General features: G+C 43.2%; 1 protein-coding gene across 9 annotated transcripts in view; it reads left to right on the top strand.

The window, feature by feature from the left end:
- The window catches only part of LOC126541179 (uncharacterized), a 283735-nt gene that overhangs the window by 174244 nt on the left and 94526 nt on the right, over positions 1-14965 (top strand). For all 9 annotated transcript variants that reach the window (XM_050187864.3, XM_072286532.1, XM_055076519.2 and 6 more), the window contains 2 exons: positions 4400-4624; positions 7618-7938. In XM_050187864.3, coding sequence (XP_050043821.3) covers positions 4400-4624; positions 7618-7938 — 546 coding nt within the window. The remainder of the gene's footprint in view (positions 1-4399; positions 4625-7617; positions 7939-14965) is intronic.

Here is a 14965-nt window from a genome sequence, read left to right on the forward strand (position 1 = left end):
ATGTATGTCAAAATAAAGGATGTAAATTGCCAGAATCAAAGTTGTGGGATAAAATTGAACAAAGCATGTAAAGATATGCTTTTATCCACTAAGAAAAAAATAACAAAAATTATGAGGTATACATTATGTATCGCCATCTAATAGGCACTATCTCCAAAAAATTAAGATTTTTAATTGAACAAACGTTTGACTACAAAAATTTAACTGCTAGCACTACAGTTTGGCATGCCAGGCTGCAGCCACCGATGTTCCAGGCTGGTTTGCATCGTCGTCACACTCAGTCGGACAAAAAGGCAGCAACTGGGAGTGGCGTGCGCACCACTCCCGGAAGTCGCCATTTTTGCTTTCTACTTTGACGATCGAAAAACTTCAGAGCGCATTAAAAAATTACTGCCTGGCAGAAAAAAAGGGAACTGCTTCGAAAACAAAAATATAGTTCTTCTTCATGTCCGATGGCACCAAGTGTCTGTGAGCGGCGCGGAAGGTCGCGAAACTGGCGTTTCCATATAGATAGAAGGCTAAGAATGCCCAATGGGTGCAGTAGGAAAAGAGTTAAGTGAAATATGTGTTTTCTTCTGTTTCCTATATGCCTGGTGTCTATTAATTTATGCCTTGTTACCGCTTGCAAAAAAGCTTGGACACTAGCTAAAAAAAAAAAACGCTTTACATTTTTCAACACTAGTTGAAATTCTAGAGTTTGACCTTTGTCTTGAGATTTTTTAGCTAGTTAAAGTGCATTTCAACCAAGATGAACCTAACCCAGCTTATTCCCCTTACTGCGAACATTGTGTTACCCAGCCAAAGCCAATGCAGAGTGCTTCAGGTATAAACAAAGACACTTTGAACACGCCGAGAGCCTCGTATTTCCAGCGGCAAACATGAATGAGCATGTCCATGCACATAGACATCTGTGTGTGTGTTTGTGCTCCAGTTTGGACTCTTCTTCCTTTTCTCTAACAAGCACCGTATGTGTGAGGGCAAGCATCGTGACAGCATAGCAGCTAGGCACTGAGAAGCTCGGACATGATGACTGAGCACCAGCTGCATCAGGCCACACATGCTGCACACTCTCGTGGGGTGAGAGCATTTCCGGGATAGATAAAAGCAAGGCGCCTTCACCTCTTGTTCACGAGCAGCTTGCTGAGCTGGCCACTCTTTAGATAACAGTCTAATTCAATGCCTTGTTTCTCGTTCCAAATGGCCTCATTGCTGCCCAGGCCTCCCCCACTGATCTAGCTGATCAAATTCCAGGCCGTTGGGCTGGCGCTACCCTTAGGACTGAGGAGTGCAGTGAATGAGTGCATTGCGTCATTTGCAGTGAAGCACGCAGATACACGGCCAATTGTTTTTTTCTTGCGTTCATGCTAAAGCTCACCCAGGCACGTGACCACTGGGACTCTACAAATGGACTCTGTGCAAGGTTGCTCTGCCTATGGGCAGTTCTGGGTAATTTTGCGTGCAAAATCATCTGCAAAGTACCATGACTGCCTTGTCTTGCTCAGCTAGGTATATGTGTGCTGCTTCATTTGGAGTTGAACGAGAAGAAAGGGGGTTAACAAAAGGGACCGATTTTTATTAATCATACCATAAGAAGCCAAAAAAAGACACCAAGAACAACATAAAGGAAATTACTTGTAGTTAGTAATTGAATTAAAGAAATTGTAAGTTAATGGCAATGAAAGTGGATGAAAAAACAACTTGCCGCTGGTGGGGAACGAACAATCGCACATCTTCGCATTACACGTGCGGCGCTCTAACCAATTGAGCTACTGTGGCGCCATTTCCCCACCCGCTTTCTTGGGTATTTATGTTTTTGCTACTAGAACTAACCTTGAGAGTGTTAGCTACAAGTAATTTAATTGTAGTAATTAAATAAATTAATCATTCGTTAATTTGTCATTTCTTTAATTCAGTTAATAACTACAAGTAATTTCCCCTACATTGTCCTTGGTGTTTTTGTTGGCTTCTTATGGTTTATTTGGTGTTGTAGCATATGTTTATTTTGCCAGCTATACATAAATGTTTCATTCAAATGGCACGTAAATGGACAGCATAGCTGTGTTCCACAATGAACCCAGGATATCCACATATTTGTCATTTGCTTGGCGAGATGCATCCACTGTGCTGCAGTACAGTAAGAAGTCGTACTTTGCGTGTTAATGTGAAGATGATTTGCAGTGACTGAAATCAAAACATGTCAGCAGTCTCGCGTATCAGTCTTCACTGCATCGCAGCTGTGGTTTCTCATGTCTCGTGAGTTTCATTTTTTTCCACATCCCAGTGCAAATGTTCCCTAGGTTTAGGGAAATTTCTGTAGAATTGGCAGCTGTGGGTACCAAAGCATGGCCGTTAAGAGCCTGTACACACGATCTTAAGCAAGCTTTTCATGATGGCTTGCTGCCTGTATCACATCGACCAACAGTGAATTTTCGTCATGGGCCTAGGCCGCTAGGCCTGATTGACACTGCTTCGTGGGGTCAGCCCAGAGTTGGCAACTAAAGTTACAGTTTGGCTCTGAATTGGCTCGTATCTATTTGCAGAGGTTGCACAGCACTCGGAAAGCAGACAAACCACCTTGCAATGAAAGAGAGTGCACAGGATTGTATCAATTATTGTCTAGGGCTACCATTGCTGTTGGCCATCTGACATTTGCCGTTGCCATCTGACACACCTTATGGCGACATCTCGTTCCGGACGCCATTCATAGACGCACATCAGTCTCTTGTGACTTCGAGCATCATTACTGAATGCAGTGCACATTTTGTGTATCGTGGTAAAGTGGATAAAATCACATATGTTATATGCAATGTGCAGAAGACGTTTGCCGTCACTTTTTGTCTTATGCCTGGCCACAAAGCTTAATTTTCACTAGCCTACAAAGATTTGTGTAATTGTTTACAAAAATGAAAGTTTTATCCGTTTTATCTGAAGTTCGTAATATCCGAAACACCTCACTTCCAAAACTTTCGTTGCAATGTCTAACAACTTTATTGCAAAGAGTGAGTGACGAATGTTCGAAGTAAAAAACTAATAAAGAAAGTCGCAGTTTCGCCCGAAAGGCGAAGCATCGATTGCGATATTAAATTAAGCAAGATAATCGGACAGCAGCAGCGAGCGATTTGACCTTCGTGCTGTCTTGCTTCAACACGAACTAAACGTCAAAAGCACAGCACATACGAAGCTACCGGCACTGGGCGCACTTTGTCCACATCTCAGATCATTTTTGAGATACAGCGGCCACGCCGTAAGCAGCAGCTGCCGGAGTAGCGCCCTCTCTCTCTCGCCTCCTCCCACTCGCATGCCTTGTGCGCAAAAGAAACCGTGCGTTTCTGCTCCGCCTTCCTCCCTCACGCGCACGATATGGAGTCGCAATCGTTGGCTGACCCTTGCAAATCAGTTGTCCGCACGTGTTGGCACGAGAAAAGTCAGTTTTATACGCTCGATTTTTTTTTAAAAATGGCGCTAATTTCGTTCGCTGACGCCGATGGTCCGTTGTAATGCGGTCCGTTAAAGCGAACTTCATTGCAATAATAAAATAGGTAGGACAAACTAAGGCCGAAATATGGTCCGTTATATTCGAAAGTATGTTGTACATGGATCAGTTGTAATGAGTGTAGACTGTATCAAGCTGCACCAAATGGCCACTCATTAGTGCTGTACTGCTCCATGTGGTTCTAAAAAGGCCAATTTCTTTCTGCTGCAGTACTACTCCAGAAGGTTGGTGTAGCTGTTCCTAAACTGTACCAGAACTGATTTTTTCCTGCTCCAGAAATATCTCCACATCCTAAACTGGCTGGAAAACTACTTAAGATGAAATGTGCTACATACGTTTTTTTTTTTTTTTTCAAATGTGACATGTGACATCTGCAACATGCCTGTTTCCGATATGACTGTGTACACCTTAGCTGTGTGCTTTTCTTTTTTTCCCTTTTTTTTTTTTTTTTTTTTGGTCGGCCTATAATAATGTGTTGTTGACTTACACAAATTTATGCAAACCTGCAATTTTGATGCTTGTTTTTCATGTGTACCCCCCTCCCCCCCCCCCCACTGTAATGCCTGAATGGGCGCTGTGGGTACTAAATAAATAAATAAATAAATAAATAAACCCTTTCATCGAAGGAGACAAAACCACTGCGCATGTGATGGCAGCTGACTGCAGGACTTATCCAGTAGGTATCCAGTAGTCATTTACGCTGCTTTGAAGATATACTTGGGGTATTTGCACATGACCAGAAGTATGGAGGTGTGGTGGATTTAACAAAATACGTCCCGAGGTCCTTTTCATTGTAACTGTTAGGACCATCTAAACCCAGATGATTCAGGACACTGCTACGAAGACATGCACATTTCAAAGTGGTTCTGCAATCACAGGCGTGTGCTGTGTGTTCTGTTTCTGCAGGTGGAGCAGCTGCGAGCTAAGCTGCTTGCAGCTGAGACAGCACAGTCATCGGCTGCCGAGGAAGCAGATGCGGTGCTTGCAGAGTTGCGCCAGCGGCAGCAGGCAGAGTATGAGCAGCTTCTTCCCCGCTTGGACCCCGACCTGCAACTCAAGCTGCAGGCCCTGGTGGCTCTGACGCTGCGAATACACCAGGTGGAAAATGAGCGTGCCCTGTCCTCTGCACAGGTGAGCAGTGTACCACCATGATTGTGTGCGACTGCATTGCAGAGTTTCCTACAAAAATTACTGGAGGGAACTGTAGCACTAGTGTCTATGGGTGCTACAAGCATGGCGGTTCTGCCAGCATGGGAGTGATTGTCAGTACATGCATTTGTCTAAACTTAATCCTTCTGGCTTCAAATGGCTTTGTGACTTTGCAAACTGAGCATTTCCAACAAAATATTGCATTATAGGTGCAACAATTTGCAGCAATTATACAGGTTTGCAGAGTTGTTGCCTTCTGCATTTAGAAAAATAGCGTAGCTTCAGAATTTTGGCCAATGAAAACAGATCAAGCGTAGTGAATAAAATATACTAATTAAAGCCACAAGTAAAATGATCAGACAAATCCATCTACTAATCATCATTCCCATAGTAGCTGAAGTTATTTCAGTGCCAGAGTTCCCTCTAGTAAATTTTAGTAGGAAAACTCTATGGACTGCACCACTTGTGTAGCATTACTGATACCTGCTACCTGCATGGCTGGTGCCACCTTGAAGATGAGACAAAACTAGCACAAGAAGTCAAAGTCAAAAGCAGATAAGGACAGGGCAGCGCCTGTGTTTGCTTGATTTTTTGTCAGTTTTTCTTTCACATTCCAGTGGCTTTTAGCAGTCCGCAAACATTTTCGGAGCACTGAGCTCGAGAATAAAGAGAAATTTTGTTGCAGCTTTACTACCTAACATGAAATTCAGAAGTGCGATGTACTGGGCACACAACAAAGTACAGTCAAATCCCACTAATTTGAAATTTTTTAATTCACATGGGTGGATAATTTGAACAGCTCTTTTGCTCTGGCAAATTCTTATTTATTTTAATTGAAAAAAGTACTGCTACAAATTATAAGTCCATAAAAGCACAACGGTTATTTTGAACAAAATTTCCCATTCTCGGGGACCATTTTTCAGACAAACCTGAGCCAAAGGCAACTGTTTATAGCTGCCATAATGTCGCAAGCTTTAAAAATTACAAGAAAGGAGGCGCAGGGATTCGAGAACGAGCAGGAGCAAGCACAGTGGCCCATGCCCTCCTTCCCCATTTAAAAGGAGCAGGAAGCTCCCAGCGCATATTTGATCACATTGCCACATGCTCACCTACACCCCCCCCCCCCCTGCCCCCCACCCTTATCCTAACACATGATCGCGTTACCATGCGCTTTATCACATTACCGCACGCTCACCACGCGCTCTTAGCATGTGCTTGATCACGTCATCTCCAACATTGAGCATGTGGACGTACATCAAGTTGCCGTCCTTCTTGGCTCACATTCGCATGTTTTCCCTAGCACCCACAGGAAACGGCACATGAGGCATAATCTTATTGCATTCAGACTTAATACAGAACCTAGGCGTCTTCCAGCACAAATTGTCGCAAGCTGATGGGGGAAAGGTAAGGGCTCATTCATACCGGCGACTGATAGAGGTCGCGCGACCAAGTTGGCCGCAAAGCGACAGGTCACAAGTTATCACAGATTGTCACTTTTTGAGAAAAGCCATCATTTTGGGCCATTCGTTCGCTGCTTGATTTTTCACTTGCACGACCATAGTTGCAAAACTGCTAAATCAATCAGATGGGCAGAAAAAGGACATCTCTATAATACACTGATGCTTATTTTACGTGGTGATCGCATTGTGAGCAGACTTGAATGCCATATTAAGAGGCATTACAGTGTAGCGACTGGCCAGTTGCACTTGATGATGGGAACATTGGTTGTTTTGAGTTGCTTTTTGGTCGACAGTCGCAATAGGTTGTGCGGCCTCCTCAAGTCGTCGGTGGGAACGAGCCTTAAGACTTTTTCAATGTGACCCCAGTGACAGTATTCGTATTGCGCACTGTACTGCACAATTTATCGGGTGCTATATGCTCCTTTTTAGTGAAATTAATTTCTGGTCCCCTTGTAGTTCGTATTAACGAAATCCTACTGTATACACTAAACATCACTTCTTGGGAGGGCACGTTATCAGTGACGTTGGGTGTCTCCTTGCAGATTTTATGCTCCCAGAATTTTGCCTATTAAGGGTACCAGCCAGATTTGTTGCATGAACAGGGCCATGCTTGCCAGTTGAACTCATGGCAGAAAACTGGGCTAGTTGGATTTCTGATAACTGATGCATTTCCAGCGCTTCAGGAGAAACAGAAAAAGAACAGAGAGTAAAGGAGAACAGTGCAAGGAGTACATCCCAGGATAGTTGAAGACCAATGTCCTTCCTGTCCTGTTCCCTTTTACTCTCCGATTTTTTTCTGCTTCTTCCAAAGCACTGGAAGTGCATCAGTTGCTTGCCAGTTGGTATCACCCATTGTGTAGTACCAGCTGCCACTGTGAGACCAGAGGAAGCGGTGGGATTTCTTACGTTCTGGTGCACTGTCACATTAGCATAAAATTAAGCAAAATTTTGATTCCGTTATTGAAGTCTGTGACAACATAATTTCGTAACCAGCTTAACCAGATGTCACAAAAATTCCCAGGCTCAAGCGTTCCCAGCCATATTGGACAGTACTCACCACATGAAGCATCATGGTATCACTGTGTTTGTTGCCACTTGCGGTATATCTCAGTACTTACAGAGGTCCCAGTCTCCATGGAACGTTCCACTAGCATGTACACCAGCATAGATTTTCACAGCATCACCACACGGCTTTATCTGATATGGTCATGAGCATGTTGGCCTGGCAACTCTTGCAACAGATAGTGAAGAAAGTGTGACACTCTTGACCCTTACTGCACCTTCACAGAAAATGTAACAAACCATCAGAAAAACTTCTATCTGGTATTTCTTCATCAGTTTTACATTATCTGATCCGGTTCACACGTTGCTGAGAATGCTCTCAGGTGAAGCCTTCCTCTTTTAGGTTATTTATTTGTTTGTTCTTGTTTTCTTCAAAATTTATGAGATACGAAATGAGCGTTATGGCACTTGCTACAAACGCTCCCGTTACACTTTGTTTTCCCTGCTGCACAGGAGCACCTCACCAGTGAGAAGCAACGGTTGTGGGAAGCACTGAAAGCCTGCAGCCAGGTGCAAAGGGAAGCCCTGGAAGCTCGGCTGGAACACGAGCAGAAGGCTGCGCTCAGGGACCAGTACCAGGCCCTACTCAATGACACGGGACAAGCACAAGGCACTGACAGCTCCGTCCGCCCAGTCAGCCCTGCTGCTACTGGAGACAACACCGAGGCACTGCAGCTCCCTCACATTATCAAGGAGCATCTGCAAAGCTCAACAGAGGTGCTTTTTGGTCTTCTAAAGGAGCGGATAGACAAGGACTTCTTCACTGCCCTCAATGTGAGTCACATACCTCCGCCTATTCCTGAGCACGTCTGGGTGAGGTTCACGCTAACATTTCTAGCACACTACTGCCTGTTTGTACTCCCTGGCCCTAAGAAGGAAGCTACCTATGTTGGGTTGATCAACTCACCAGCACAGCTGATGGTCACTCCCAGCATTCGCATCAATGAAGGTTTCTTTCCCAAAATATAATAGACCAATAGATAGACACAAACTATCACTGTCACCATCATCATCAGCCTGTTTTAAGTCAAATGCAGGACAAAGGCCTCTATAAAGATGTTCATTTAGCCCGGTCCTGCATCACCCATACCCACCCCATATATTAAATAATGTTATCTCAGCAATTATTGCCCTGGGCATATATGCAGTCCACAATCGAACCTCGATTTTAGAAACATGGATATAAAGAGTTATCTGATATAATGAAGTAAATACAAAATTTGTTTAGTCACCCTTTATTTCAATGGTGTATTATCCTGCTATAACGAAACCGAAAGTGTGGTATTGAACACTATATTGTTACAGCAAAGCACCTTTTTTTTTTTTTCCCACATGATTAAAAAGGATGTACTTTAGCTGCAAAATATACAGTAGAATCTCGTTAAACCAAACTTCAAGGAGACCTGAAACTTATTCAAATAGAATGGAGTTTTAACTGGGGAGAACCCCTTCAAATATAGCGCCTGATCAGGTGTGCAGTACAACGCCTAAGCCAAAACTGTCACTGCGATCGCATTGAATATGTCACACCTTTCCTCCATCAGCACATGACGATATTTGCTGGAAAAAGCCTAGGTTCTGTGTAAAGTCCCAAGTGCGATAAGTAGTGCCTCACGAGCCGTTTGGTGTGAACGTGAGAGAAAAGATGCGAGGGTGAGCCGAAAAGGGTGCTGGCTTGCTGTGCACCATTGTCTCATGTGCCCAATGTTGGAGATGATGTGATCGAACATGCTCCAGGAGAGGGCCGTAGGTGAGCTCGCAGTGATGTGATCAAGCGTTCACTACGTGGGGGCGGTGAGTGCATGCTTGGGGCTCCTTCCTGTTCCTTCTAAACCGGATGAGAAAGAAGGTTATGGGTATCTCTGCTTGCTCCGGTTCAAACTCGCCTCCCCGCGCGTCTTTTGTGGTCATTGTTATAGCATGTGACATTACAGTAGCTAGCAATGCATCAAATCTTCTCCTTTGCCTCAGGTTTGTCTGAAAAGCGGTCCATGGGAGTGAGAAATCTGGCTGAAATTAATTGTTTCATGGCTTTTGGAGTTTCAAATTGTGGGAGTTTCTCTCTATCCGAATACATAAGATTTTGCCAGGGCCAAGAGAGCAGTTTGAATTATCCATCAATTTGAATTAAGAGATTTTCAATTATCGGGATTTCACTGTATCAATACCATCACCAATCGTTTCTTTATACAGCTCATATTTTGAACGTCTGCAATTATGCGGACTTTATGGCAGCACCGCCACCTACCCCTATATTCAAGTTAACGGCAACCTCAGTTTCAGACGCCACACAGTGTGGTGCTTGATTTTTGGGGCACGATCTATGCACGTGACGCTGCAAACATGGCAGCCATGAATAAAGTTGCTGCCACGTCAACCTGGCACCGAACCATAACTTTGCTTGCAAACTCCCAGCAAAGCGGCAGTCCTTACAGCATAAGCCTAACCACCTTTGTGTTTTAATGTGATGAAAGATTGCCTGTGGCCTGCAAAGTAACTGTTGAGGAACCCTGGCGAAGAGCTCACCGTCAATATGTTCGTACCTTTAGACATCATTGGCAATCGAGTGTCAGATCGCACGCGCAGGCCAGACTGACGGATCTAGTAGTAGATTTGGGATCCATGTTCAGCACCTTCCACGTCTGGAAAGTTAGTCTGTGGCGGTATTCTGCATGAGCAAATTCAAATGGCTCATTCATGACGGGCATGCATGCTTTGGCCAGCCGGCTTGGCTTGGTTGGACTGTAGCCGGCAAGCCAACATGCCCATCCCGTGTGATCAGACTGATTGTGCAGTTGCACATTAAAGGAACACTAAAGGTATTTCACCTGTATTAGTAAATTACTTTTCTACAGTACCAAAAAAGCCACTCTTCTCGTGAGCAGAGGCTTCGGCAGCGATATTTAACTGATAAATATTGACTGTATTGTATTCTAAAGAGACAAAGACTGGTTTTGTAGAGTTTCCAGAACTTTCACTGAGCCACAGCAGCCCAAGTACTAAAAGATACTTTGGAATCTGTGACGTCACATTGACGTACCAGCTCTGGAGTTTCCTCATGAAATTCGCAAAATTTAACTTTGGCCTTCATTTTCTCTTCTAATAATCAGCCTAGTAAATTCATGATAATATAATTTTGAAAGAATATTTTATCAGTCTAAAATGATTATATGTCTCACTTTAGTGCCTCTTTTAAGAACAGTGCAAGATGCGATATGTGACTTATTGTTCCTATGCCACATATTGGCACAGCAAGCTGCCAATGGGCCATCAAAATCTGTCAGACGCCCTTTGCTGGCTCATCAGAGGCATCACAATTGCATTTCTTTGGGAAGACCTGATTCCCTTTTTTTTTTTTCCCGACATCTGCCTGTAGCTATAATAAATGACAGACTTCATTATAATTAATAAATATCTGACTTCACTACAGTGGACTCTTGTTGATACAATCTTCGCAGGAACCAGAAAATAAAACCTATCATCTGAAATAGTATTATCCAAAGCAAAAAGTGTGAAAATAGGCTTGCTCGGGGACAAGCTCAGTAGGAAAGGTCCATATTACATCAAGTGATCCTGCTTCGCATAGTACGTTTTGTGGAGCAGCATCACTCAACACCATACGAACCGCAGCAAAGTACTTTTATTCAGCAACGTTGAAATAGATTGTCAGTTTATGGTGAACTTTCTTCTTTTCAATGTCCATAAAGAAGTTCTGGTAGTAAAAAAGAAACAGCTGCCTTTCCTCACTCAACTGGGCAGCGGTGCACCTCCAGTCTGTGTCCACAGTGCCCTGGGCGAGCCGTGTGCATTCTTATTCTTGCCCCAGTGTGGCTGGGGCTTACACTTCGTTTGTGGGCCATTGGAGTGTTATTTAAGCTACTAGTACACTACAATATGAAACTATGACTTTTAGAAACACCAGTAAAAGCCCACTTCTTCCGTTGTATTATCTAATTCCACGTAAACAAAGCAATCGCAATAATCATATAAAAATACATTGTTTCTGTGGGACGTTGGCCAGGAAAAGGAAAACAAGCACAGTATCCAAAAAGCGTATGAAGCTGAATCGTATTAATGCGACTTCACTGTATATGCGACTTCATAATAGGGTTGGTAATACCGATGAACCAGGGTGTCTACCAGCCGGGAAAACCGGGAATTCTCAGGGATTTTGAGTAGTCTGGAAAAACTCAGGGAAAACTCAGGCAATTTGTGCCTCTATTAGGGAAAATTAGCGGTAATTTTCTTGAAAGGGTCGAAAGTCGCGGTAATGCTGGCTCGAGTAATAGATAGGAATCGTAATAAATCGTCTTTCACGCTCTGTCGTCGGCTGGAGGAGTTGCCAGTGTACAGTCAACGACCGACTTTCCGGATGCCCGATAATTTGGCCGTCTTCGCGGCACCACCACGTACCTCATATAGTCAACGTATCGGAACGTCTGAAATTTCGGACGCAAGAACCCTTCGCCGTCCGATTTTCCGGACTTTTTGCCGTGACCGCAGGTCCGAATCGGCATTAATCAAAGCCATCACCGCTGCCGTTTTGATTACCTCGCCGCCTCGAACCGGCGCTCTCGCACGCAGTTCTGCTGGCAGCCGTAGCCAGCACTGCGGCAACGCTAGGCCTAGCTGCTTCGACGTTCGCTATGAAGCTTCTTGCTGTTGGGTGCCGTGTTTTTCATTGAAAGAATTCGCTGCTGTCAACAATGGCACCGACTGCGCCTTTGTGGTCCTCGCAATTGGCTTCGAAGCTCGGAAAGCACGGTGCGTTGGATAACGCCGGTTTCTGAAAGTAAACTTCGCCTCAGTACAGGAATGTTACGTGGTGAAGCATACGCAAAGTATTGCGGTGAAGCATTACAAGCGTTGGAAGGGGTATTGTCATGGTTCACAATATGTATTCCTTAATTATACACGCGTGCATCCGGGATCTCCTGTTACAGTACGAGCACCGATATGCCTAATACGTGTACCGACAGGCCTTCAGAGCGTTTTCGAATGTACCTGTGGCGGTTTCAGCCCTTAAGGGCAGTAAATGACATGCATTTATTTTTTCCAACTGGCCGACTTTTCCAACGTTTTCGCGGCCCCTAGGGAGTACGAAAAATTGGACGTGGACTGTGCAGCTGACCAAGAAGATGCTTCAAATGGTTCGCGGGGCGAACGAGTGGTGGATGGAGGACAAGAACAGAAAGAGCTTATGCATTGAGGAATGAACGGGAAAGGAAGCGTGCTGCCACCGTTATGAAAGAGCTTGAGCTGAAAAAAAAGTGTTGGCTGATGCCGGGATACAGGTGTCCATCATCCAAACCAAAATAAAATCTTTAAAGTAGTGAAACACAACACTGAGGCGTCGTGCACGGGCTGAAAGTATGTCAGGACAGCTGAGGTTGACTTACGAGCTCTTGAGAGAGAATCTCAATTGTGACAAAATTCGGGCCTCATACCACTGAGCTTGCTATCAGTTGATAGAAATAGCTCATATTAGAAAATATTTGTTTCTGTATGCATCTCCTTTTTATTTGTATTTAGGATGTCCAACTCGATGTGCAATTTTTGTGAAGACATTTCATTTGCTGTGCATATTAGTAACCGCTCCTTTCTATTCTCTTTTTGAATAACATAAACACTACTCCTTAGTATTCAAACTGGATTAGGTCGTTTCTTTATTTGTTTCATATGCTTACTAGAGTGACAGCATCGGGCGACGTGGTTTCAGCCTGTTTTGACATAAAACACAGTTCTGCGTCACTCAGGGAATTTCGCAAAGGCACTCAGGGAAAACCTGGAAAGCTCGGGGAATTTGGAAATGTCAACTTGGTATACACCGTGTGAACGATAAATCGATTAATTGATGAAAAGTATCCTTTAACACGATTGATCTTCATTGATGTCCACCTTTCATTTAGTCTACTTATTCGATTAGACATGTTCGATTGATCATTTTCGAAAGTTTGGCAGGAGTGGCGCAAAAGTTTTTAAATTGTACTAGAGTGGCGGTGCTCGAGGAATGACTTTGCAGTTGTGGTATAGCGACTGTCGACTGTTCTTCCAAGACCCAAGTGATGCTGGGCCGAGCACTTTCCCTCTCTTGCCCCACACTGAGCACATCTCTACACTGCCCAAAACAGTATGCTTGAAATGCCCTAGCAATTCAAGGCATACTGTAGCAACCCAGTCGATGATTGTCGTGTCACTCCTGGTCCACTAAAGACGTGTCACAGCATTCGCGCCGTTTCGGAGCATGTATTTGACAAAGCGATGGAGTTCGTGTCGATTCCAACAAATTTGTAGCTTCTATTCTATAATCTATTCTTCCATGCTGGTTGTGTGGCCATTCAAAGAAGGCGTCTGTTTCACCCAGACATCCCAGCCATTTGACATTGTGTCACTCTGTGGAAAAGAGCATGTAGCTTAAAATTCTAAACCAGTAATTTTCTTTTCCCCATGTGCATATTTTAGTTGGGCCTCACCTTTCACTTTCGCCATGTTTTTTTACTTCTTGTTTAACTGTACTGTATAGGGATTTGATAGTGCCATGTATCTTGTTTAATTCTGCTCTAAGTACCATTTTTAACATACGTATATTGTTTATCTTTTCCAAGGCCACTATTGTGAACCTCATTTAGTCTTTAACAAATTAATGATTATTCTTTATCAGACTTTGTTTCTAACTTGGTTCCACCTCTCAAACATTAAGAGGAAGCTTTAGCTCGGGCCCAACTCCGACGCGGCCTATTCAAATACATGTAAAACGCAAAAACATTTTTATGAGATAACCCCTGGACCGATTTTGATGAAATTTGTGGCATTTGAAAGAGAAAGTTAAATTCTAGTGACTGTTGGAAGCGGAATTTCGATTTAGGGCTTGAATTTTCTTAAAACGATTTTCAAATATTTCACCGTTTGAAAAAAATAGAAGCACGAAGTTTACAAATTCATAGCTCTGCATCAAGAACTGATATCGCGGTTCTGTAAACGGCATCCATTAGATCATTCAAAGCGGACAAATTCAATATGTCATTCTACATCTTACGTGAATTTGTTACGTTGGTTACAACGGTTTTGCAAAAGTTGTATTTTCCTGTGATTAAATTTTTTTTATATTCATGTGTAACATATCAATTTTGTCCGCTTTAGATGTACTACTAGATGCAATTCACAGAATTGTATTATCATTTTTAGTGGTTGAGTTACAGAGTTGTAAACTTGATAGTTTCGTTTTTTGAAAATTTTCGATTTTTGCCAATTTTTAATAAAAAATTTACGACCTAACTTAAAAATTCGAAACGAACAGTCACTAGATTTTAAGTTTGTCTTTTAAATGCAACAAACCTCGTCAAATTTGGTGCAGTGGTTGCCGAGAAAAACGAATTCTGCTTTTACATGTATTTAGATAGGAGCACCCGAGCTAAAGCTTCCTCTTAATATAAGGTCCTAGTAAAACTACGTAACTTTGTTTCAACCTTTTAAATGTGCCCGCCAAAAATTTCGATTTTTCAATTAATTGATGAAACACCCTTCGTCAAAAGCGATTAATCTATCAAAGGCTAAAAGGATGAATCCTTTTCTTGCAAATCCTTTTTTGATGCTAATATAAAGTAGTGTCCCTACGACACAAAGTCGGGTAACTCTTTTTTGGATAAAATGTGTGTCCTAACTAATGGGACAACTTTTAAATACTGGGGTTCTACGTGCCAAAATCACAATATAATTAGGAGGCACACCGTAGTGGTGGGCTCCAGATTAATTTTGACCACCTAAGGTTGTTCAGCATGCACCCCATGCACAGTACGTGGGC

The sequence above is a fragment of the Dermacentor andersoni genome, chromosome 2 (genome assembly GCF_023375885.2).
Source record: "Dermacentor andersoni chromosome 2, qqDerAnde1_hic_scaffold, whole genome shotgun sequence".
In the NCBI taxonomy this organism is placed as follows: domain Eukaryota; kingdom Metazoa; phylum Arthropoda; class Arachnida; order Ixodida; family Ixodidae; genus Dermacentor; species Dermacentor andersoni.